This window comes from Nematolebias whitei, chromosome 17 (assembly GCF_014905685.2).
Source record: "Nematolebias whitei isolate Nwh7 chromosome 17, NemWhi1, whole genome shotgun sequence".
In the NCBI taxonomy this organism is placed as follows: Eukaryota; Metazoa; Chordata; class Actinopteri; order Cyprinodontiformes; family Rivulidae; genus Nematolebias; species Nematolebias whitei.
In genome coordinates this window covers 23,468,162-23,490,930 of record NC_056514.1, presented here as the reverse complement: position 1 = coordinate 23,490,930, position 22,769 = coordinate 23,468,162, and the positions used below count along the sequence as shown (strand labels likewise).

The 22,769-nt window shown below is 40.0% G+C and overlaps 2 protein-coding genes across 2 annotated transcripts in view; both read right to left on the bottom strand.

Annotated features, from left to right (window-relative positions):
* The window catches only part of telo2 (TEL2, telomere maintenance 2, homolog (S. cerevisiae)), a 15,024-nt gene extending 1,617 nt beyond the window's left edge, over positions 1-13,407 (bottom strand). The window contains exons 1-19 of the mRNA XM_037690829.1: positions 13,345-13,407; positions 12,681-13,052; positions 12,326-12,603; positions 12,172-12,240; positions 10,162-10,309; positions 9,936-10,038; positions 9,782-9,850; positions 9,567-9,708; positions 8,474-8,610; positions 8,285-8,370; positions 6,353-6,454; positions 6,190-6,278; positions 6,016-6,107; positions 5,817-5,933; positions 5,640-5,711; positions 5,382-5,552; positions 2,916-3,007; positions 2,709-2,808; positions 2,509-2,573 (exon numbers count right to left, since the gene is read on the bottom strand). Coding sequence (XP_037546757.1) covers positions 2,509-2,573; positions 2,709-2,808; positions 2,916-3,007; positions 5,382-5,552; positions 5,640-5,711; positions 5,817-5,933; positions 6,016-6,107; positions 6,190-6,278; positions 6,353-6,454; positions 8,285-8,370; positions 8,474-8,610; positions 9,567-9,708; positions 9,782-9,850; positions 9,936-10,038; positions 10,162-10,309; positions 12,172-12,240; positions 12,326-12,603; positions 12,681-13,021 — 2,273 coding nt within the window. The 5' untranslated portion in view covers positions 13,022-13,052; positions 13,345-13,407. The remainder of the gene's footprint in view (positions 1-2,508; positions 2,574-2,708; positions 2,809-2,915; positions 3,008-5,381; positions 5,553-5,639; positions 5,712-5,816; positions 5,934-6,015; positions 6,108-6,189; positions 6,279-6,352; positions 6,455-8,284; positions 8,371-8,473; positions 8,611-9,566; positions 9,709-9,781; positions 9,851-9,935; positions 10,039-10,161; positions 10,310-12,171; positions 12,241-12,325; positions 12,604-12,680; positions 13,053-13,344) is intronic.
* A 4,911-nt stretch (positions 13,408-18,318) lies between these two features.
* rab11fip3 (RAB11 family interacting protein 3 (class II)) overlaps positions 18,319-22,769 on the bottom strand; it is a 24,342-nt gene continuing 19,891 nt past the window's right edge. Inside the window, exons 6-14 of the mRNA XM_037690863.1 lie at positions 21,590-21,727; positions 20,734-20,769; positions 20,514-20,607; positions 20,178-20,422; positions 19,896-19,977; positions 19,637-19,774; positions 19,018-19,173; positions 18,738-18,878; positions 18,319-18,608 (exon numbers count right to left, since the gene is read on the bottom strand). Of these exons, the coding sequence (XP_037546791.1) occupies positions 18,495-18,608; positions 18,738-18,878; positions 19,018-19,173; positions 19,637-19,774; positions 19,896-19,977; positions 20,178-20,422; positions 20,514-20,607; positions 20,734-20,769; positions 21,590-21,727 (1,144 nt within the window). The 3' untranslated portion in view covers positions 18,319-18,494. The remainder of the gene's footprint in view (positions 18,609-18,737; positions 18,879-19,017; positions 19,174-19,636; positions 19,775-19,895; positions 19,978-20,177; positions 20,423-20,513; positions 20,608-20,733; positions 20,770-21,589; positions 21,728-22,769) is intronic.

The following is a 22,769-nucleotide window of genomic DNA, read 5'->3' as shown; positions in this document are numbered from 1 at the left end:
ATATATATATATATATATATATATATATACATACACATACACATACAGTGCCTTGCGAAAATATTCGTCCCCCTTGAACTTTTCAACCTTTTGCCACATTTCATGCTTCAAACAAAGATATAAAATTTAAATTTTTTGTGAAGAATCAACAAGTGGGACACAACCGTAAAGTGGAATGAAATTTATTGGATGTGTCAAACTTTTTTTAACAAATAAAAAAACTGATAAGTGGGGCGTGCAATATTATTCGGCCCCTTGCGTTAATACTTTGTAGCGCCGCCTTTTGCTGCAGTTCCAGCTGCAAGTCTCTTGGGGTTTGTCTCTATCAGTTTTGAACATGGAGAGACTGAAATTCTGCCCATTCTTCCTGCAAAACAGTTCGAGCTCAGTGAGGTTGGATGGAGAACGTTTGTGAACAGCAGTCTTCAGCTCTTCCCACAGATTCTCGATTGGATTCAGGTCTGGACTTTGACTTGGCCATTCCAACACCTGGATACGTTTATTTGTGAACCATTCCATTGTAGATGTGTCTTTATGTTTTGGATCATTGTCTTGTTGGAAGATAAATCTCCGTCCCAGTCTCAGGTCTCTTACGGACTCAAACAGGTTTTCTTCCAGAATGGTCCTGTATTTGGCCCCATCCATCTTCCCATCAATTCTGACCATCTTCCCTGTCCCTGCTGATGAAAAGCAGGCCCAAACCATGATGCTGCCACCACCATGTTTGACAGTGGGGATGGTGTGTTCAGGGTGATGAGCTGTGTTGCTTTTACGCCCAACATATCGTTTTGCATTGTGGCCAAACAGTTTGATTTTGGTTTCATCTGACCAGAGCACCTTCTTCCACATGTTTGGTGTGTCTCCCAGGTGCTTGTGGGAAACTTTAAACAACATTTTTTATGGATATCTTTGAGAAATGGCTTTCTTCTTGCCACTCTTCCATAAAGGCCAGATTTGTGCAGTGTACAATGTGCAGTGTAAAAAGATTGTTGTCCTATGGACAGACTCTCCCAGCTCAGCTGTAGATCTCTGCAGTTCATCCAGAGTGATCATGGGCCTCTTGGCTGCATCTCTGATCAGTCTTCTCCTTGTTCCAGATGAAAGTTTAGAGGGACGGCCGGGTCTTGGTATATTTGCAGTGGTCTGATACTCCTTCCATTTCAATATGGTTGCTTGCACAGTGCTCATTGGGATGTTTAAAGCTTGGGAAATCTTTTTGTATCCAAATCCAGATTTAAACTTCTCCACAACAGTATCTCAGACCTGCCTGGTGTGATCCTTGGTCTTCATGATGCTCTCTGCACTCTGAACAGAACCCTGAGACTATCACAGAGCAGGTGCATTTATATGGAGACTTGATTACACACAGGTGGATTCTATTTATCATCATCAGTCATTTGGGACAACATTGGATCATTCATAGATCCTCACTGAACTTCTGGAGTGAGTTTGCTGCACTGAAAGTAAAGGGGCCCAATAATATTGCATGCCTCACTTTTCAGTTTTTTATTTGTTAAAAAAGTTTGACACATCCAATAAATTTCATATATACATATGAAAACATAAATAAATAAATAAGTATGTATGTATATATATATATATATATATATATATATATATATATATATATATATATATATACACACACACACACAGGTTTGTTTTGCTATCTTTGTGGGGCCTTTGCATTGACTTCCATTCATTTTTCATTCATTTCTATAGCCTAACCATGACCTTTATCCATAACCTAACCATTACCAGTACATACCTAACCCTAAACCTAACACATCCTCAATTCACACCTTAGTCCTAAACCTAGCCCATAACCCACCAACGGGACTTCTTCTTATGGGGCCCGGGCTTTGGGCCCCATAAGGAGCAGTTGGTCCTCACAATGTAGTATAAGTTGGAAAAATGGGCCTCACAAAGTAGCATAAACAAGGACACACACACACACACACACACACACACACACACATACTGGTATAAATACTAAAATAAACTACTACTTACTTGTACTACTATCCCTACATTGTGTTTTTTCACTTATCGCGGGGCTTCAGGGTACGGAACCCCCGCGATAAACGAGGGACTACTGCATTTTGAATTTTAAGCTGGAAGACAAAAGTCAATCGGTGCAGCTGGACAGCAAAGGGTTAACCCTTCACTACTGCAGCATGGAGCAGAAATGTGTGGGTGGCAAAGAGCAGAGATCATGACAAGCTGCAGAGGGAGCTTCTCCCTGCACCTGTGGGCTGCACAAAAGTGCAGCAGCTGTTAAATCATTTAAAATAAGTTATTTTAAATAAACAATCCATGCAGCTCATCCATCAATCAGCCAATTGTGTGTCAGGTCTACCCTTACTTGAAAAACCGCGAAAGAGCTAGACCGCGAAAGTCAAACCGCGAAGTAGCGAGGGACTACTGTATTGTTAAGAAACACAAATATTATTTTCTGACGTGCAGTGACTTGATGAATTCACACTGACTAGACTGAATCAGACGTACTGGTCAACATGGTAGCGAACTGTCCACACAAAGTCCAGCAAAGCGCAACCCATCTGTGCAGCAATCTGAAAAACAAGATTCATGTTACATTCGTGCAAGGCTGACATACAGAAAAACTAACCGTGAACGCCTCTTAAAACATTGCTACACAGATACATGAATATTACATTATATTAAAATGAGCACATGGATAAAACAACCGGAGCATTGACAGCCAGGTGCATCAACAGGCCCAGAGTGTGGATCAACCTGCCCAGTACCAGGTGGTCACTGCCCAGCAGGTCAAAGGTCACCTGAGGCCTGGCAGAAAGACGTTACAAGTTGAAAATTTCTTCTAGCAGCACCACATTATTGAAAACCGCAACTCTTGAGCTTTTAAATTTGGTTTCAAAAGTGAGAACACGTACTTGTCGTAATTCCTGAGCAGAGGGAAAAAGAAGTATCCTGCGACGGGAGCGTAACGGTTTGGAGTGGGCGGAGCTGCAGGTAGCGTGGCTCCCTGCAACAACAGTTTATGACATGAGGCAACATGTGAAGGCGGTTGTATTTGAAACAGGACGCGAGTCGTGCATTGAAGCGACATCTTAACAACAAAAGAACATCATTATTTTTAAGTACAGAGAAGGTTGAGGAAAATGTCTTTACAGTTCAGTAAACCAGATTAACTTCTCAAAATAATTTAGTTGTGTGAACGTTTATGAAGCATTCACTCTATCCTGATCCATTTATCTTCCGTATGTTTTTTTGGCACGATGCTTGTCCTGCAGATTTCAAGCTATTTCAACAAATCATATATGAAAACTTTCAGCTCTTTCAGGACAATCCAGTTATGATTTTTTTGGTATTGGTGCACCTTTAGCTTTTTGAGATTTTTTGCCCTTTCTGCCATTTTTTTCTCATAAAATTAATTGAGCTCATTTTACATCCTTCATATCTTTAGATGTGTTTACAACCTTTTACTGCTCCTTTCACATTTTGTTCTGCTTCAGCTTCTTTCAGCTTCCTTGTGCAAATTTAAACATTTTTCAGCTACTTTCAGCCATTTTCTGCTCCTTTCATATTCTTTCGGCTAACTACAGCATTTTTGTGCTTCTAACTTCTTTCTTCTACTTCTTGTTATGCTCCTTTCAGCTTATTTCTGCAAGTTTCATCTTTTTCTGCTATTTCAGCTATTATTTAGCTGCTTTTATGCTAATTTAAGTTTTTTCAGCTAATTCTACATTTTTTGCACGCATTTCAACTTTTTCAGTCTAATTCAGCAAAAATATGTCCTCACCACATCCTTCTTGTAATTTCAGTCTTTTTGTTTTTTAGCTACTTTTTAATGAGATTTATTTGTTGTTGATAATTTCAGCTTTACTCAGATAATTTCCACTTTTTGTGCTCATTTCTGCTTCTTTCAGCCTAATTGGGCAAATATGTATTCTTTCTACTTTTTTCTGATAATTTAAGCTTGTTCTACCTTTTCAGCTACTTTTTTAAAAGCATTTTGAGCTAATTTCAGCTGTTTTCAGATAAATTCAAGATTTTCATGGTAATTTCTGCTACTTTCAGTCTAATTAACTTCTTTATGCCAATTTCAGCTTGTTCTGTTCCTTTCAGCTTTTTTCTGCTAGTTTATGCTTTTTCTGCTATTTCAGCTAAAATTTAGCTGTTTTTTAAACTTTTTCTGTTAATTCCACATTTTTAGCTCATTTCAGCTCCTTCCACTTCCTTCTGATAGTTTAAGCTTCTTTCTGCCATTTCAGCTACTTTCCAGTTATTTTTTAAATATAGATTCAGCTTTTTTTAAGCTAATTTTCTAATCTTTGCTTATCTAAAACTACTTCAGCAAATATGTGTTCTTCCTGCTTTCTTCAATTCAATTCAATTCATTTATATAGCTCCAAGTCACAACAGAAGTCGTCTCAGGGCAATGAACAGAAACATTCAAATATAAAAACAACAATTTAACATTATTTATCTGAGGAGCAGACTGCTTTGAGTTTAACTCCATCACAGAACTCTCATCTCGAACAAGCATGAAGGCGACAGTGGAAAGGAAAAACTCCCTCATGAGGAAGAAACCTTTAGCAGAACCAGGTTCAGGACAAGTGGCCATCTGCTTTGACCGATTGGTAGTAACAGATAAACAATGGCAGGTCAAGAATCACATGTTAAGATAGAAATAATATAAAATGAAAACTATTTAATTTTAACAATTCATTTAAGGAAATGAGGCCAATTTGTCCTCTAGTTGTCTAAGGTTAAGGCAGCATGACAAGCCAACTCTAACTATAGGATTTATCAAAAAGGAAAGTTTTAATCCCAGTCTTAAAACTGGACAGAAACTGGGAGTTGGTTCCACAAGAGAGGAGCCTGATAACTGAGAGATTCTGCTTTTGGAAACTCTAGGAACCACGAGTAAGCCTGCAGTCTGAGAGCAAAGTGCCCTGTTAGGAAAATATGGAACAATAAGTTTTCAAATATAAGATGGAGCTAGGATGTTGAGAGCTTTGTAGGTTAGAAGTAAGATATTGAATTCTATTCTGGACTTGACAGGGAGCCAATGGAGATGAACTAAAACTGCTTGTTCTTCCATTTCAGCTACATTTCAGCATGGATTTAGCTAATTTCAGTTGTTTTCCAGCAAGTTATTCTGCAATAAGCAATCACACTGCATTCAAGCAGGAAGTGCAATTTCTCTAGTTATTATTAATTGTTCAGCTTCTACTTTGTGCAGTAGTTGCCAGTAAAGTTTTAGAAAAGAAGATTTTCAAGGAAAAAATAAGAGGCTTTAAAAAAACAAGTTGTTTGCAGTAACGAATAACTAAAGAGGATATTTTAAACACAAATACTATAATGGAAAATAAAATCTTGTCTTTTTAAAATACCTTTGAGATGCGTTTCGTTTTACTTTGAATCCGCTTCTCTACAACTTGTCTCCAGTGAACTGGATCCTCACTCAGGTACGGAGTTACTGCGGAGGAGGTCGGAGCTCCAGAGGAGGAGACATTCTTGTCGGAGATCGGTGCAGAGAGCTCTTGAGCTGCCAGAGCGAGAACCTGTGAAATTCCAACAAGACTGGGCTCAAGGTGTGTGGCAGCGAGAGAATAAAAACCTTAACACGTGACGAAAATTATTGTTTCCACCTCCAAAATGTCGAGTCGCTGGCGGAGGCTGTAGTTCAAGGAGTAAAACTCTGTAGTCAGATACTGAGTAACCTAACAAAGTACACACAGATGTAGTTTGATTTAAAAAATCAACTGTTTTGGTCAAATAAAATAAAAATAATGAAAAGCAAACACCATTTATAATATAAATCATACCGGAATACAGTCGGTGACGGTGAGAGCCACCATGGTCGCCTGTCTGACACTCAGGAAGCCACGGATGCTGTATTTATCCTCCATGTGAAGAAGCACTTTGGTCATCTGCACACTGATCTGAAAACAGCGAACATCAAGCAGAATGTTCAAACTGAACTGTACAATTTTATAAAAATCGTGAGCTGAACGTCTATTTTACCTCCCTGGCTGCGAAGACGTTCGTCCTCACCAAACTCTCAGCAGCTCTCAAACTGAGCTCCACACGCTCTGCGTCCTCCGAGGATATTAACGCTGAGGAGTTTGTTAATAAAATCAGATAATTAACACAGTGGAGGATGAGTTAAGACAAACAGATTCATCAGCAGAGCCATACTTTCCAGGCAGTCTCGAAGGTACCGAGGCGGTGATGCCCGCCTCATCTCCTGATCCTCAGACATATCATACGGCGTGAGGTCGTCGTCACTGAATCGGTAAGAGACAGTTCCTTATAATTTAAGACGGACTGAAATCTGTAAAACATCTGAGTAAATACCTACCTGTCCAGATCTGAGCCTGGATCTGTTCTTCCTGGTGTACTTTGTGAGGTCACGTTCTGAGTGGATGCAGATGTTTCACTAGTGTTCTCAGCAGAGTCGCCTCTGAAGACGGCAAAAAATTAAATACAGTCGTGCAACGACAATGATAAACTTCTAAAGATAATTTAACGTAAACACAAGGCTGCATCGTTTTCTTTTAAAAACAATTTTAAGTTACAACAAAAATAGTTTTAGGATTATAATGTATGAGATCTTTAGAAACATGAGCATGCTTAAAGGTTACTCAAATGCCTTTATTTGATTGTTTTAAAACTTTGCTGTTGTCTCACTTTTCACTCACGTGCTAAAACAAACAGGTTCAAATGAGCAAAGCTTCTCAACAATTTCAGATACAAACATCTTTCCAGCTTTTACAAGCTCTTGTCACATAACATGTGCAATTCTCATCCCGCAGTTTTCAAGCTATTTCAGCAATTCATACATCAAAATGTTCAGCTCTTTCAGAAGGGTGCTATGACTTTTGGTATTGGTGCAACTTTAGCTTTTTGAAATATTTAGCCTTTTCTGCCATATTTTTCTCAAAGAAAATGAATTGAAAATGAATTTACATCCTGCAAATCTTTAGATCTGTTTACAACCTTTTACTGCTCCTTTCACATTTTGTTCTGGTTCAGCTTCTTTCATCATCCTTGTGCAAACTTAAACTTTTAGCTACTTTCAGCTACTTCCACCTAAATTTTAGCTGTTTTCTGCTCCTTCCAGATTCTTTCTGCTAACTACAACATGTCTGTGCTTCTTCTAACTTATTTTTTCTAATTTCAGCTTGTTATTTTCCTTTCAGATTATTTCTGCAAGTTTCAGCATTTTCTGCTATTTCAGCTACTATTTAGCCGTTTTTATGTTAATTTAAGCTTTTTTTTTTTTTTTTTTTGCCAATTCCACATTTTTTGCGCTCATTTAAACATTTTCTGTCTAATTCAGCAAAAATGTACTCTACTTTATGGAAATTTGAGCTTCTGCTTTTTAGTTACTTTTTAGCTGTTTTTTTTGTTGTTGTTGCTAATTTCAGCTTTTTTAAAAGATAATTTCCACTTTTTATGCTCATTTCTGTTTCTTTCAGCAAACACAAGTGTTCTTTTTGCTTCCTTTTGCTAATTTAAGCTTGTTTTACCTTTTCAGCTACTTCTTTTTTAGTATTTTTAGCTAATTTAATCAGTTTTCAGATAAATTTCAAGTTTTTGTGGTAATTTTTACTACTTTCAGCCTAATTAATTTCTTTCAGCTAATTTCAGCTTGTTATGCTCCTTTCATCTTAATTATGCTAGTTTCAGCTTTTTCTGCAATTTCAGCCACTTTTTTTAGCAGTTTTTTGTGCTAAATTTAAGTTTTTGAGCTAATTCCACGCTCATTTCAGCTCCTTCCACTTCCTTTTGGTAGTTTAAGCTTCTTACTGATTTTTCAGCTAATTTTCAGCTATTTTTAATCTAATTTCTGCCTTTTTCAAATAAATTTCCTAAGTTTTGTGCTTATTTCTGCGTATTTAAACCTAATTCAGCAAATATGTGTTCTTTCTGCTTTCTTCTGTTAACTTAGGCTTGTTCTTCCATTTCAGCTACATTCCAGCATGTTTTTAGCTAATTTCAGCTGTTTTTCAGCAAGTTCTTCAGCAATAGGCGTTCACACTGCATTCTCACAGGAAATGCAGTTTTTCTAAAGTTGTACTCGCATCTAAAAACTAAACTAATGCAGCAGTTTCTAATGTTAAGACACAAATCACAACTTCTTTCATTCAGAATTCTAATTTAATTATAATTACATAGATCTAAATAATTTGTAAATAGTCATACAGTAGTTCAAACTTTGTGCTGATGTTTCAAGATTCACGAATGCAAGTGCACATTAGAGTTCATGAAAACAAACTTTCACAAATACCTGTTTACAAGCTCTGGCTCTGGCTCATCACACGTGTCAGGAGTTATGAGAGAAAGCAGCTCTCGAGTTTCTTCATCCTGCTCATACTAGAGCACAAGATAAATCATCTTATGTTTTAATCAAATGTTCTAAAAGCCGATGCTGAATCACCAGCTACTTTATCAGAATCAGTTCTGCAGCAGCTCTAACCTCAAATTTCAGCTCGGCTCCACTGAAATCCATCCGGGCGCTCAGACACTCCCCAACCACCATGCCCATGTTCCTGACCCGCAGCACACAGCTGTCCAGGTGGCTCTGCATGCCACCCAGCATGCACTGAAGGAGCTCTGAAAAACACAACACAAACATTCTGCACATACGAAACACGAAGGGTGTGAATGTCAATTTACATAACTGTTGTCCTGGTTTTTTATGTTTTTTCATTCAGAAGATGGTGTTATGACTTTTTGTTTTGCTTTTACACTTTTAAAAATATTTCACTTTATTTATCACATTTAATATTGCCCTTAAGAAAAATATTGTGAAGACTTTAAATCCTTTAAACACATTGTTTTCCTAAAAACCTCCTTCAGCATTCTTTGTCTTTATAAGCTAATTTTAGCTTTTAGCTAGCCTTTTGCACATTTTGATTTTAGCTACGCCTTTGTTCACATGTATGCTACATTTAGCTTTTAGCTCCCAATTTACTACTTTTAACTTTTAGCTACCAGTTTGCTACTTTTTAGTTTTTTTTCCTCCAATTTCAGTTTTTAGTTAGTTTTGATCATTTTAGCTTCAATTTAGCTTTATGGTACTTCTGCTAATCTTTTGCAACTTTAAGTGTTTAGCTACCAGTATGCTACTTCTAGCTTTTAGCTACAAATTTGCTACTTTGGACTTTAGCTAACCATATGCTGTTTTATGTTATAACTAGCTTTTTGCTACTCTAGCCTTTTGCTACTTTAGCTTTTAGCTAGACTTTTATTTGATACTTTTAAATTTTAGCTAGCCCTTTAATACTTTTACCTTTTAGCTAGCCTTTTGCTACTTTTAGCTTTTATCTTCCAATTTGCAACTTTAAACTATTAGGAAGTCCTTTGCTATTTTAACTTTTAGCTAGCCTTTTACTACTTTAGCTTTTAGCTAGCCTTTTTATATAGCTACTGTATAATATAAATTCCTCAAAAGACTAAGAATACAAGACAGATTGACAGTAAGAGTATCCTTCTTTTAGGCATGAAACTTTTGGAAAAAAAAAAGATTAAAAGCCGTTATATTTGCACTGTGTTTGGTTTTATTGTACCTGAACGCAGCTCTTGCAGCTCCGAGTCCTTCAGCAGACTCACACTCAGCAGTAAGGCTTTACTCACATAAAGCTGCTGCTCTAGAGGAGTGTGTTTTACTGCACTGGGGTTCGCCCAGGCCTGTGACACGGACCGTATAACCTGAAAACACACACAGATATGTTAAAAATAACCGTGAATGTTTTATTTATGCATCTTGGACCGGTGCACAAACCTGAATGAGAAGTGGTCTTCGATCCTCGTCTGCAGCGAGGTAACCCAATACAGTTCTCAAGACCCGAGTCTGAACATAATAACATAACAGAAAACACATGCTTTATATTTCTGGCACACATGATGCACTGCAAAACAATAACTTACTGTATTACCTCGTATTTATACTGTAGTAACAGCAGTTTATGAGTTATGACAAACTGAGCTTTTTTATTTGTTAGCACTAGATTTCCAATGATTCGGCCCAAAGCATCAGGTCTGAAACAAAACAACAAGAAATAAATAACAACACACACAATAACAAAAACAGTTTTATATAAATGAGTGGAATTGATGTTTATTTTTTGAATCCATGTGGTTAACCTCGCTTGACCAACTAACCCGCTCACAGCCTGCACCAGCCCTACGAGAACGCTCTCCATCCACCGCTGAGGAATGTTCTCCAGCAGCTTCCAGCACACCCTCCGCCACAACATGTCTGAGCGCGTGCACGCGCACAGTCGAGGAGCCATCACTGCCAGAACCAAACCTGGAGGAAAACAAGAGGACACGAACGGTTCTATGTCAGAATGTACACAGCAAATAACGACAGCATTCATCACCTCGGGTACAAAACACAACTTCTAAAAAAAACAAAATAAAACTCTAAAAAGAAGAAAAGAGCAAAGTTTCAGATTTTTTCTTTTTTTTTGTCGCTGTAATCCCTTAAATGTTTGTTTTTAAAGTATTATGACCCACCATCGAAAAGCAAAGGCACACAATAATGTTTGTGTTTATGTGTCAGCATGTCTCTGTCTGTTAGTAAAATATCTTAAAACCACTTGACAGACTTTATTGAAACTTTCAGAAAAAAAAAGAAAAAAATTGGATCTACAACTGATTAACTTTTGAAACCAACTCATTTCGTGTCGGCTGCCACGGCCAGCTAAGCTTAGAAAACACAAAAATGGTAATAACTCTGCCAGTTCTACAGATTTTAGCTAAATATCTGTAGAATTGGCAGTTATTGCCATTGTTGTGTTTTCTTGTTGTGTTTTCTTGCAACCTGTCCAGGCTGTTCCCCCGCCTCTCCCATAGTGACTGCTGGATTGGGCACCAGTGACCCCCATGACCCAAAAACGAAGAAGCAGGTAAAAGATAATGGATGGATGGCATGAAAGGCAGTGGTGGGCACAGTTCTGCTTATACGCCAACAGCTAATAGCGGAACAAATGTTTCATTTAGCTGATGAGTGTTTTTGCTAACTTTGGAAACCGTTAGCAGAATTATCCAAAGAAGTTCAATCTGGTCCTCTGGATATTCAAAAAAACTTCTTGTTTTTTTGAATGTCCAGAGGACCAGATTGAACTTCTTTCGATTTTTCTACCTGGATTATTTAGCATGCATCAGGTTAGCAGAATTAGCTTCCACTAAATTAGGTTTTGCCAACTTTAAGTCTTAATAAATTTGACAGGCTAGTTTCTGTCTGTTGTGGGTGTGTCTCAAAGAGTCCGTTAGGCACGTTATTGGCGTACTACACGTTACAAGGTGTGATTGATCAACACAGCTTCAACTGGAAGGAGATGAAGACATGTGACAAAGAATGAGTGACAGTCGTCTTAAAGGTTAGTGGTTTAGCATTAGCAAAGCTATTTTTTTGCTAGCGTAATATGGGTTAGCAAAGCTAACTTTTTGGTTAGCTGTGCCCACCACTGGCAGTGGACAATGTGTCATTCTTTAATGCAATTTTATTTTATTTTTTTAATTTAGGGAGCACGATGGCTTGTTGGTTAGGGCTATTGCCTCAAGAAGGTCCTGGGTTCAATCCCTGGTTTAGACCTTGGGTCTTTCTGTGTGGAGTTTGAATGTTCTCCCTGTTTGTGTAGGTTTTCTCAGAGTACAGTACTCCGGTTTCCTTCCACTGTCCAAAAACATGATGTTAGGTTGCCTGCAGGCCCAGGCCTCCCTTGCAAAAAAGATCTGTGATATCAGTGGCATTTGCCTGGTTTAATAAAGGTTAACTCAAGGATTTTAATATCTGTCTGTTTTTTCATTGTAATTTTGAGTTTTTTTTTCTTTTTATGTTTTTGTTATAGATCTTTAGATGACACCTCATGATAATTATTTTAATTATAGTTTTTTTTTTTGTTGTTTTTTTTACAAAAAACAGCAATGTAGATATGTGACAAAGTAAAGAGACATGTTGCTAAACTGCTCTTATTGCTTCCTTATTGTCTATAATGACAAAAGAAAAAGGAAATGTTGGACAAAATTTTGAGTCACCAATTTAAAATCAGGTAATTAATATTGATTATTTAATATGTTAACCAGTTACAACGGAACATGCATGCGATGATATAAAAAAACTACAATGTTTAAAACTCGGCTGTGAATTAATGGAAATAGACTCACCACTGTGTCCTTGGATGCACACTTTTCCAAGTGTTTGAGCTACAAAACCTAAAGAACAGTCTGTTCCACCTAAAAAATTAAAAATAAAAGTGACACAAAAGGTGACTAAATATGAAATGGCCTATACAAAAAAAACACTTAAACACAATGTAACCTTTGAGAGCCTGGCAGGTTCTCTGCAGTGCATTCAGCATCTCAGTGGCCAGCAGTGAGTAGTACTGCTGAGGAAGAAAAGGTGGTCTGATGTTGGGATGTAACTTGTTAGCGGTGATATCTGGCAGCGCACTTATCCGACTCAGGAGAGTCTCTCTAAACTGGGGGGAGTCTGAGGGAACCGACTGCAGACAGTAGGACCACAGCAGGTCAGCAAGACGGCCACTCTGAAGGAACTTCTCTGCGATGCTGACCAGGTGGTCCAGACATGTCGAAGGTCTGTGTGGAGACAATATATCAGCATCAGATGATGACAAAAAACAATCAAAAACACTTCTCGGTCAGGTATCTCTCACCTCAGCTCTGTAATTGCATCCATCAGCACCAACAGCGCCTGATCTGGAGGACCTTTAAGAAACAACTGATCCCACAGCTCTGCGCGGTGTGTGGCTGAGAGGCTCCACAGCCAGTCTGCCTGGATGTTGCTCACCAAAAACTGAAGAGTCCGGCTGTAGTGAGCTCTGCTGAACTCTTCCCGCTGAGCTGCTGAGGTTTTACTCTCTGCTCCGTCATCCAAATAGGAGATGAGGGTCTGAAGAGCAGCAGTAATGTCTTTACAGTCCGTGGATGAAGTGAGAGTCCGGAATGATTGGGCCACTGCTAGTCGAACCTCTGCATTAGTCGAAACTGACTCCATGATTGTGAAAGATAGACAGCAGCTAGCATATCTAGGACAAAAACACAAAAGTTATACATACAAATTAGTACAAAAATAAATATGTCAATATTGGCGCATTGTGTCGTCTGTCAAGTGGAAGAAAACACCGCCCTAACAATTTTATTCAACACTGGTTTAGCTAACTGAAGGTGTTCAATGAAAATTAGGCTATTCTGTTAGCTTGGTATACTCGGTAAAGTTTTTAAATATATATATATATAAATAACAGAAGACAATATTGCTGTTATAAATATACTGCGCTATCACAGTTATAGTAAAAAACAAAAAAAACAAGTCTTTACCAGTTTATTTTTGCGGTTCAACTCACTGGATTAACGGGATGCTACGGTTATCTCATGTGCTTCATCAAAATAAGACCGTAAGGTGCGAGAGGCGGAGCATTTAGTTCCGCGTATGTCTGTGAGCCTTTTGTTCAGCTTCCTGTCCAGCTATTTATTTATTTACACTTCAATGAACTCGTTCAGTATAAATAAACTGATTTTTTTAACGCTTAAAATTTTAAACTAAATACACAAAGAACTAATATACCCATACCATACCATACCAATTTATTTATAGAGCACTTAAAACAGCAACAAGGCCAACCAAAGTGCTGTACAAAAGAAAACAAACATGCACAGCGGACAGGAAAACATAAAATAAAAATACAGATACAAATAGCAGCAGAAGCTAACTAAAATGGCCAACAGTGTAGAGTACAGACAGGACCAAACAAATCACACCGTATTAAAGGCAAGAGAATAGAATTGGGTTTTCAAGCGAGACTTAAAGACAGAGTGTGGGAGCCTGCCGGACACTCAGTGGCAACTCATTCCACAGTCGTGGACCTGCAACAGAGAAAGCCCTGTCACCTCTGAGCTTACGACGGGTTTCTGGGACTGAGAGAAGCATCTGGTCTGCTGACCTCAGAGAGTGCGGTGGGACATATGGCTGCAGAAGATCAGTGAGATAGGATGGGGCGGAACTGTTCAGTGATTTAAAAACATACATGAGCCACTGGGATGGAACAGCATGACTTCAGACTTCTCATTGAAGCTTAAGAAGTTTAAAGCCATCCAGTCCCGGATGTCAGCCAGGGAGTCAAGAAGAGGCTGAATAGAGCGTGTGCCTCTGTGCCTCAGGGGGAAGTAAATTTGACAATCATCGGCGTAGAAATGAAAGGGTATGTTGTATTTGCGGAAGATAGCACCTAGTGGCAGTAGGTATAAAGAAAAGAGAAGGGGACCGAGGATGGACCCCTGCTGTACCCCCCACTGGAGCGCTGTCGATGCCAAACTAAAATCTTTGATATTGACACAGAAGGTTCTGTCAGAGAGGTAGGACCCAAACCATTTAAGGGCTGACCCTGTGATGCCCACCCACTGCTCCAGTCTAGAAATGAGGATCTTGTGGTCGATGGTGTCAAAAGCAGATGCAAGGTCCAATAGGACAAGCAGCACAGAATCACCTGCGTCTGTGGATATGAAAATGTCATTAAAAACCTTCAGTAGAGCAGTTTCAGTGCTATGGAGAGATTTGAAGCCAGATTGGAATAACTCTAGGATAGCGTGATCCCCCAAAAACTGTTTCAACTGAGACTCCACCATTTTTTCCAGTAGTTTAGAGGTGAATGGGAGTCTGGAGACAGGAGACAGGAGTCGCACCACTTGAATAAAAACGTAAATGAGTTCTGAAAACGAGTTCTCGTGGCTCAGTGAGACTACCTGTATAAATAAAGGGTAAATGGAAAAAAAGAAAGAAAAGCATTTAAGGGTTTTTGACATTTTGTTCAACTGAGCATAACTTTTACCATGCGTCTTTGTGTAAATACGATGAAACTAAATACATTATTCATAAATTAATTGACGTTCATAAATAATTGATGTGAATAAATATTAGGCATTACATCATTGGTTATCGTTATTTCGACACAAAAACTGAAAATGTCACAACTTTATTACAGATGAAACTAGAAATTTAACATCCAATTGAAAATCTAATTTATCTGCAGTGTCTTCTAAAAGCAGATTTATAAAAAAAAGTGACTTTACGTTTATTTTTTTTAATGGGTTTTAGGTGACATGTCTTAAAACTTCATTTTTATATATTTAATCGTTGCATTTAAAATCAGGGTCCATCAGTCATTACTATTATTAACAGTTAAATGTGGTGCACACTTACCTAAACCAAAATGATTTGGATTTTTTTTTTTTTAATACTTCAGTCGTATCTTATATATTTGGAGAAAGTTTCTCAACTCGTATAGGAAAAATAAATCTTGATCATATTTATGACTAAGCCAGATGTTGGGGGATGTTGGCTTTGTAGGTGTAGTTCTCATGTTCATCCAACAGAGGGAGCTCAGCGACTTTTTGCTCCCTCAGTGCTGCAGTTCAAGTCTCAACCGGCAGGTGGCGCAAACACCAAAACAGAGGAAGTTTTAGGGTCAGCGTCAAAATTTAACAAGTTTTCCTGTATGCTACCTCAAAGTGAGAAAAATCACAATTTACCCTTTGGATGCCAGTTATTAGGACGGTTTATATCCAAATATGAAACGTGCACACTCATTCTTTCTTTCATGAACAATAAAATAAAAAAATAAAAAATAGGCAACCACATACTGGTATTTTTATTCCATTTATTTATTCTATTCTTATTTCCACTTCTTACCTTTAAATTCTCTTTTTGCAATTGACATTTCTTTTGTATTAATATTCAATCACTTTAGGGGCGCTTCAAAAATAATATACAGCTGTACCCAGTACTGTAATAATTTATACATTTATATGTGAAAATAGGAATAAATTTAAGTTGTACAGATTCTCTTTTCTACAATATTCTCTTTTTACATCTTCCCGTGTCACATAATGGCAAGCCATGCACTACAACAGTAGTGCCGTTTGTGCCTTAAAGCAAACTTTCTTTGGACACCGGAAGTGAAAGAAGAAAAAAGTTCACCCAAAAAAAAAAAAAAAAAAAAAAATTCATATTTACAGTTCAGGTGTGAATGTATAATTTAAACGAACAGACAGCCACAGCCAGTGCTTTTTCCTCGGGGCTCATCATCAGGTTAGTTCAAAAGGCAAAGTTTGACACAGAGGCACAGTGTTCAGACTAAGTGACCAGTTTCTGACTCCCTCTCAGGGCGAGAGCAGTTAAAAGTGTTATCCAAAAGCGTGACAGATACAGTGATCCAAATTCAAACATGCATCTTTGGTCGTTTTTTTAAAACTGGAATTCAAACGCTGAAATTAGATAAGGGTAAAGTGCAAACAGCTGTGATTCGACTAATCATTCTGTAGCCATGTTCGGTCAAACTATCTGTCAGCGAATCAGGGAGAGAGTTCAAACAATAGTCTGCTTTGCCTTCGTGTCATTATGTAAAGAAATAAATATGACCGGGGAGAAAAAGCTTTTTTTAGGCTGGGTATGAATTTGCTGTCATATTGAGAATGACTTGCATCCGACAACTCCACCGTGGATGTTGCGAGTGTACGATCTGTCAAACAAGTAATGCAAGAAAACAAACGTGCATCCACGCAGCACCTGACTCCATCTGGGAAGACGACGGTACAAACTGAACCACTCTGGTCAAAGCAACACGAGCGTTATGGAAGAGAGCAAAACCTCCACTCTGAGCAGGTCACAAGCCGTTTTTAAAAAGTACCACCTGTCCGTGAATTCTCCCACACATTAAACTCTTTGTGACTTCGTTCATCTATTTTCAGCAGATCAACGAGTTGGTGCTGAATAAATATCTGAACGCGTGTTCAAATAAAAAGAACCCTGACAGATACTGTACACGCTACATGCTAAAGAGTACAGTTCCTGTGTTAAGACACACACAAAAAATCATCTTGTGACTATAAAAATACCTAGAATCTAGAATGTGTACAAAAAAATCTTTACATCATTTACATCCAAGGCCATTTCCCCATGGAGCGGCAGGTGAGTAAGAGCATCGAGACAGAAGTGAAGAGTGGAAAGACGGGAATTCATAGGACAGTGATGTCGCTGTGGTTCGGAAAGAACGTCCACCTTGGTCTGCGTTAATGTTCAGAATTAGTCGCACAGCACTGATTAGTCCAAAATTCCTCCATACATCCATAAGAAGAAACAAGGTTTGTTCAGTTTCCTCTCCACCACTTCCTTTTCCAGCATTATTGCTACAAAGGTCTGCCATGTCTTCCCAAAATGGCAAAAAAAACAAGACAATAAAATGAAGCATAGCTGCTTGTCACGTTGAAATGTGTCAGAATAAATATGGCCTTCTTAGTAGCACGATTCACAAGTGGGCCTCCTCTTCAAAATATTCACACAGGCTCGTTCACGACTCCATCCCTTCACAATAAACTAACAGAAACAATAATAAAGTCAAAACAAAGTGCAACGCGTGTTCCTCACATACAACTCATCAAATGCCAGCATTTCAGTTGCAATGACAGTTTTACAGACAATAAATTATGAGCTGGGCCAGATCTGCTTCCCTCTTTCACTCAGCAAGAGAATACTGGAGTCAGGTGGGCTGTACTTTTCATTTCCTGGAGAATTCCCCAAAGCCAGAACGAACACGGTCATTTTGTGCCCGTCGAACGACACATGTAGGAAGCGTAGTGCTCTTCTAGCCCACCTCAAATCCAGGACCCTGCATCATCGTAAAAAAAAAATTAACCGTGAAGCAAATAACCCCAGAAAACGTAAGTGTTGCTTTAAGGCTGCTCAAAACCAAAACAGAAAGGGAATGTCAAACACACACACACAAAACCCTCCAGACGTTCCTCGTGTGTAAGCCAGCAGGAACGTCCCTCACCTGGGTTCACTGGAATGACAGCGGATTGAAGAGCAGCTTTAAAAAAAAAAAAAAAAAAACGTTCGCAGCACGCCTGCTTCGTGCCACCGAGCAGCTCTTCATACGGTTTGTGATTAAAACACAAGTCAGCGCTGCTCGAGCGGCATCAGCCCACGTCTCCACCCTCCTAACGCAGACTGAACCAAGGCAAGTGGATCATCGGACAACCTTCTTTTAAGGCCTTCACATGCAACTAAGCTCAGCGCAAGGCCCACGTCGTTTCTGGAACAAGATGGGAGAACCGTTTCCTACTTTACATCAACGCAGCGTAAACTCCTGCGTTCACTCACTGATGGGGGAGACTTGGGTCCCTCGAACCAAAAACATGGACGTCACCAGAACCCGAGTGCGTTCAGGAGGACGAACAGAAATTCACACCAACTCAAAAGAGAAAAAAGCTCATGTTTCCACGGACAGCCATGGACTCCTTACAAATCTATAATTAATCTTTTCGCAGAGAATATTGTGAAAGTTGTTTGGGTGTTTTGATTTTTACATCCTTCGTTGTTGTTTTCCTCTTGCCAGGTCTTCAGTGTGTGTGTATTTATATTCATAGTACAGCCTGCGGCGTCGGAGCAGGTGGCCCCTCTGGTTGCATGATGTCTATTTGACCTCCAGGATTGAAGGGTTGGACTCCATGATGGCCACAATGATTTTGTCAATGTAGTCCTGGAGTCTGTAGTTGATTTCCTCTTGTTTGTGAACAGCCTCCATCAACTGGAAGAAGAGGGAGAAGCAAAAGTCAGAGGAAATGCAACAGAACAGAGCACGAGTGTGACTTAATCTGAATAGAAGAGTGAAATGAGATTCTTCAGAAGTTCTTCCTAGTTTGTTTTTTAAACCCACCTCAACACGAGACACGGAGCTGATCTCAGCAGCCAGGGAGTCGGAGAAAGAGGCCGACATCAAATTCTTGGCTCCCTGGATGCTCAGGTTGATTATCTGTCCGTTTAACTCGTCATTCTGCTCCTTCAGCGAACGGTTGTCCTAAAACAGCCAATCGGATTGTAATGTTTTACAAAACAACGCAGCCCAGGGGGAAAAATAAATAAATAAAGTCCAACCCAAAAATTTTTAAAACTATATTTAAACAAGAAGGGTGGAGAACTGGAAATGTGACTCCTGCCTGTTTGAGTCTTTTGATCTCCTGCTCCAGCTCCGCTTCACGGGTTCGGGTCTGGTACTCCTGCAGACCCGCTCCGGGAGTACGGCCTCTCTTCGCCTCCGCCTCCAGCTTGTACAGCTGGAGGTGCTCGAGCTGTTTACGCAGGTCTTCAATAACCTGATGTGCAAACGCATCAAAGGACACGAGGAAAAGAAGAGTCAGGAAAGAGATAAAGCACAAAACGGTTGTACAGAGATACCGTATGTTCCGGCGTATAAGTCGCATTTATTTAATGGTCACAACAGCTTCATTTCGCCTGGGCGGCGCGGCACCATCTATCCATCCATCCATCGAGGCCGGAGCTGCTAGCTCTCCAGCGTTCCTCCGCCTGCACCAGCTGAGTGAAGCGAGTGCGCACGGGAGAACTCGCCGTTGGAGTTCTTAGAAATTTAAAGCATCGATCAAATATACAAGTCGCTTCGTCATACAAGTCGCAGGACTGACACATCTATGCAAAAACTGTGACTTATACGCTGGAAAATACAGTACATGATGAGAATAACATCAAAGTCTTTGCTCCGGTGTTATATTTTACAAACCGAACCCGTTGTGCTTTTGCTGCAAGACAAATCAACCCCACCTCCTGAGTGTTCTCCTTCTCCTTCTGGTTTTGGTGACGCTCATGACTCAGCTTGTCGGCCATCTTCCTGCGTGATTCCGTCTCCTCCTGCAGCCTATCTGAAACACTTTCCACCTCGTCCTGAAGCTTTCTTTTCTCCTACAAATGAAAACAAGACGACAGGTGGAAAAGGTCAGGATAGAAACATCTTAAGATAAACTAACGAGAGCAGGAGGGCAGATGGAAACTGCACGAGGAGCACCGAGTAAAGCAGGTTCACCTCTTCTAGTCTTTCTATGTTTGCTCGAAGGCAGGGGACGCAGGATCTTAGCTCACTGTTCTCATCATCCAGCTGTTGCAACCTGAGACACAAAATAAATCTCTCAACACACGCACAGAATTAAAAACCCAGAGCACACTACGCATATTTATCCTATTTACTGACTAAAAGGTTTTTTTAAGCCAGATGGTGGCAGTAAAGAGCCATGCACTGTCAAGTACAGCTTATAAACCAGGTTTGATTTTGCTCTGAAAACCACGTGCTGCCTCCTGGTCTGGTCACCTGGCCTGCAAGTTCTCCAGCTCCAGCTCCTTGTCTCGCTCCAGCTTGCTCAGAGCCTCTTTGTGACGCCGTGTCGCTTGTTGGAGCTCCTCGTCAGTTTGGAGCTCCTGCTCCTTCAGCTGCTCTTCGAGGGCGTTGGCCCGGTGCACCAGCTGAAGGTTCTCCTGGCGCAGCCGTGCGTGCTGCTCTCCCGACGCCTCAGATTCCTTCTCCAGTTCCGCCACTCGACGCTCGAGGAGGAGCACCTGGGGAAAGAGAAGGCGACGCGTCACGGCCGACCTTTTCAAACATTCCTCATCAGAACAACCAGCAGGTACTGAAGGTCCACTCCGCCACCTTGTCTGTGATGTCGTTGTCAGCGAGCTCCAGGATGTCCCGCGTCAAGTCGCTCATCGTGTCCAAAGTCATCGAATTATTTTGGAGGAGGTGTCTGAGTGAAAAGACGAGGAAGAAGCAAATATAACTCACAGGTACGAGTTAAAATCTGATTTTAAACGTACATTTATATTAAAGTTTTAAGTCCTTTCCAACAAGAAATCTTTTTTTTTTAACGTACCTTGCCACCTTTTTGCTGGACAGCCTTTTGCCAGCACTGGATGAGGAGAAACAGAACAGGAGAAATGTCAGGATGAGCAAAAGGACAGAAAATAAAAGCATGCTGATGTCGTTTTTTTGACCAATAAAATACTAGATTCTGTTGAAACTACAAATAATTTACACACACAGCAGTTAAACACACATACCGGCATGTTTTATGCGTCTCTACAGAGAACTGACGTTGGATCAGTTTGACTCAACAGTATCACATAAACGTGCAAGATTTTCAATTTAGTGTTAAAAACGATGACGTGCAAAATTGTGCCCTGGCCTTTTCTTTCTTCTTTTTTTTTGTTGTTATAAATAACATGATCGGAAATCTTATTAAGGTGATTAGTTACTAAGTTTGTGTAATACTGCTAATGGTCTTTAATCCCAGATCAGCAACTCCAATACAGGCCAGTCTATTGAAATTTTACTCAACTATTAGAAGGCAGTTTGCAATAACTTACCACAAAGCAGCAAGAAAACACACTACAAGCAACGCGTAAAAGTTCAACTCAATTCAATTTCAATCCAACATGTACAGTGAAAAACTAACAGCACGTCGTTTCCTAAAGATTTAGCTCATCTGACTAAGACTGCATCTAAAAATACAAACAGAATGCAGAAGAGAAAACCAGGAACTCAAAAACAAAACGAGCGTAAGACTTACGCACGATGCGTGTGCAAAAACACGCCGACGAAATGAACCACGTTTGCAAACCAACACAGCATGCACACAGTGAGAGAACACGTGCAACACTGGATCTAATCAGCACTGCACACACGTTCATGAAGCTTAAATCACAGCAGGGTTGTGGACAACGTGTTACCTAGTCATCTCTAGGAAATTGAGGCGAGCAGAGAGGTCTTCAAGACGACTTATTTGTTTGTGACACTGGCTACAGAAAAAGTCCAGCGCCTCCTCCCTGAGGAAGCTCTGAAAGCGGTCAGGGAGAGAAGCAGGAGTGCTGGAAAGAGGAAAAAACAGGGAGGAACAGAGGTGGAGGTTGTGGTGAGTGACAGACAACAAGGAAGGGGGTGCATTAAAAGGGGACAGGAGGTATGTCCTGATGCATGCTCAGTCATCCAGGTAAATAAATCCCCAAAAGTTAAGTCAGAAATCCACAGGAGAGTTTGAAACAGTCACAGGAGACGACTGTGGTGAGAGAGAGACATGAGACAGGCTGCAGTGTGGCTGCAAGTGCTACTCTAATTACAGGACCGGTAGTCCCTCGCTGCTTCGTGGTTTGACTTTTGCGGACTTTCTCTTTTGTGGTTTGTCAACAAACAAAAAAAAAAAAAATTGTACAGTGCAGTACACGGAACATGACTGTCAACTTTACGGTATTATTGTACTCATGTTGTTGGGAAAAAGTAAAATAAAGAAAATAAATTTGGACAGGCGCCGCCATTTTGTAGTTTTCTTTCAATCAGCCTACACTATAATCACCACTCAACAGGACTTCGTTTCCCAGAAGCCACTACTGTACTGAAGTGCGTCCGGCCGCTGCTTTCTGCCTAACAGTACTTTTGCAAAGCAAAGTCATGACTGCCGAACCAGCTTTTCAAACGTAAGGTTTTAATCGCGTCACTTGGACAAGCTTCTTTGACAAAATTAAACTTTACAAACGTCCGATTCACAAGAAATAAATAATGTCAGGACATGTCTCTTTAAGAAACGGAGCATTGTGCTGTGTAACCCGGGTGATGATTGGCTGCACAGAACCACACTCAGTGGTGAACCAGAGAGATCCTAGCCGGCCCACGAGGACTTCCAAGCGGGGACGTGCCACCGTAGGCTGTATCCAGAGCCCACGCCACTACTGTACCCCGAGCCAGAGAGCCGACCAGAACCGGCCGGGTAGGTCCGCTGCCAAAACAGAACCAACTAAGTCATAGCGGAACTGAGCCTCTGCTGTTCTGCCGAACTGGTAAGCAAAATTTAGTAGCTACATATACACAGTACAGTACATATTTTTAAGAGCTTAGAGCATTGCAAGAGTGTGGAAA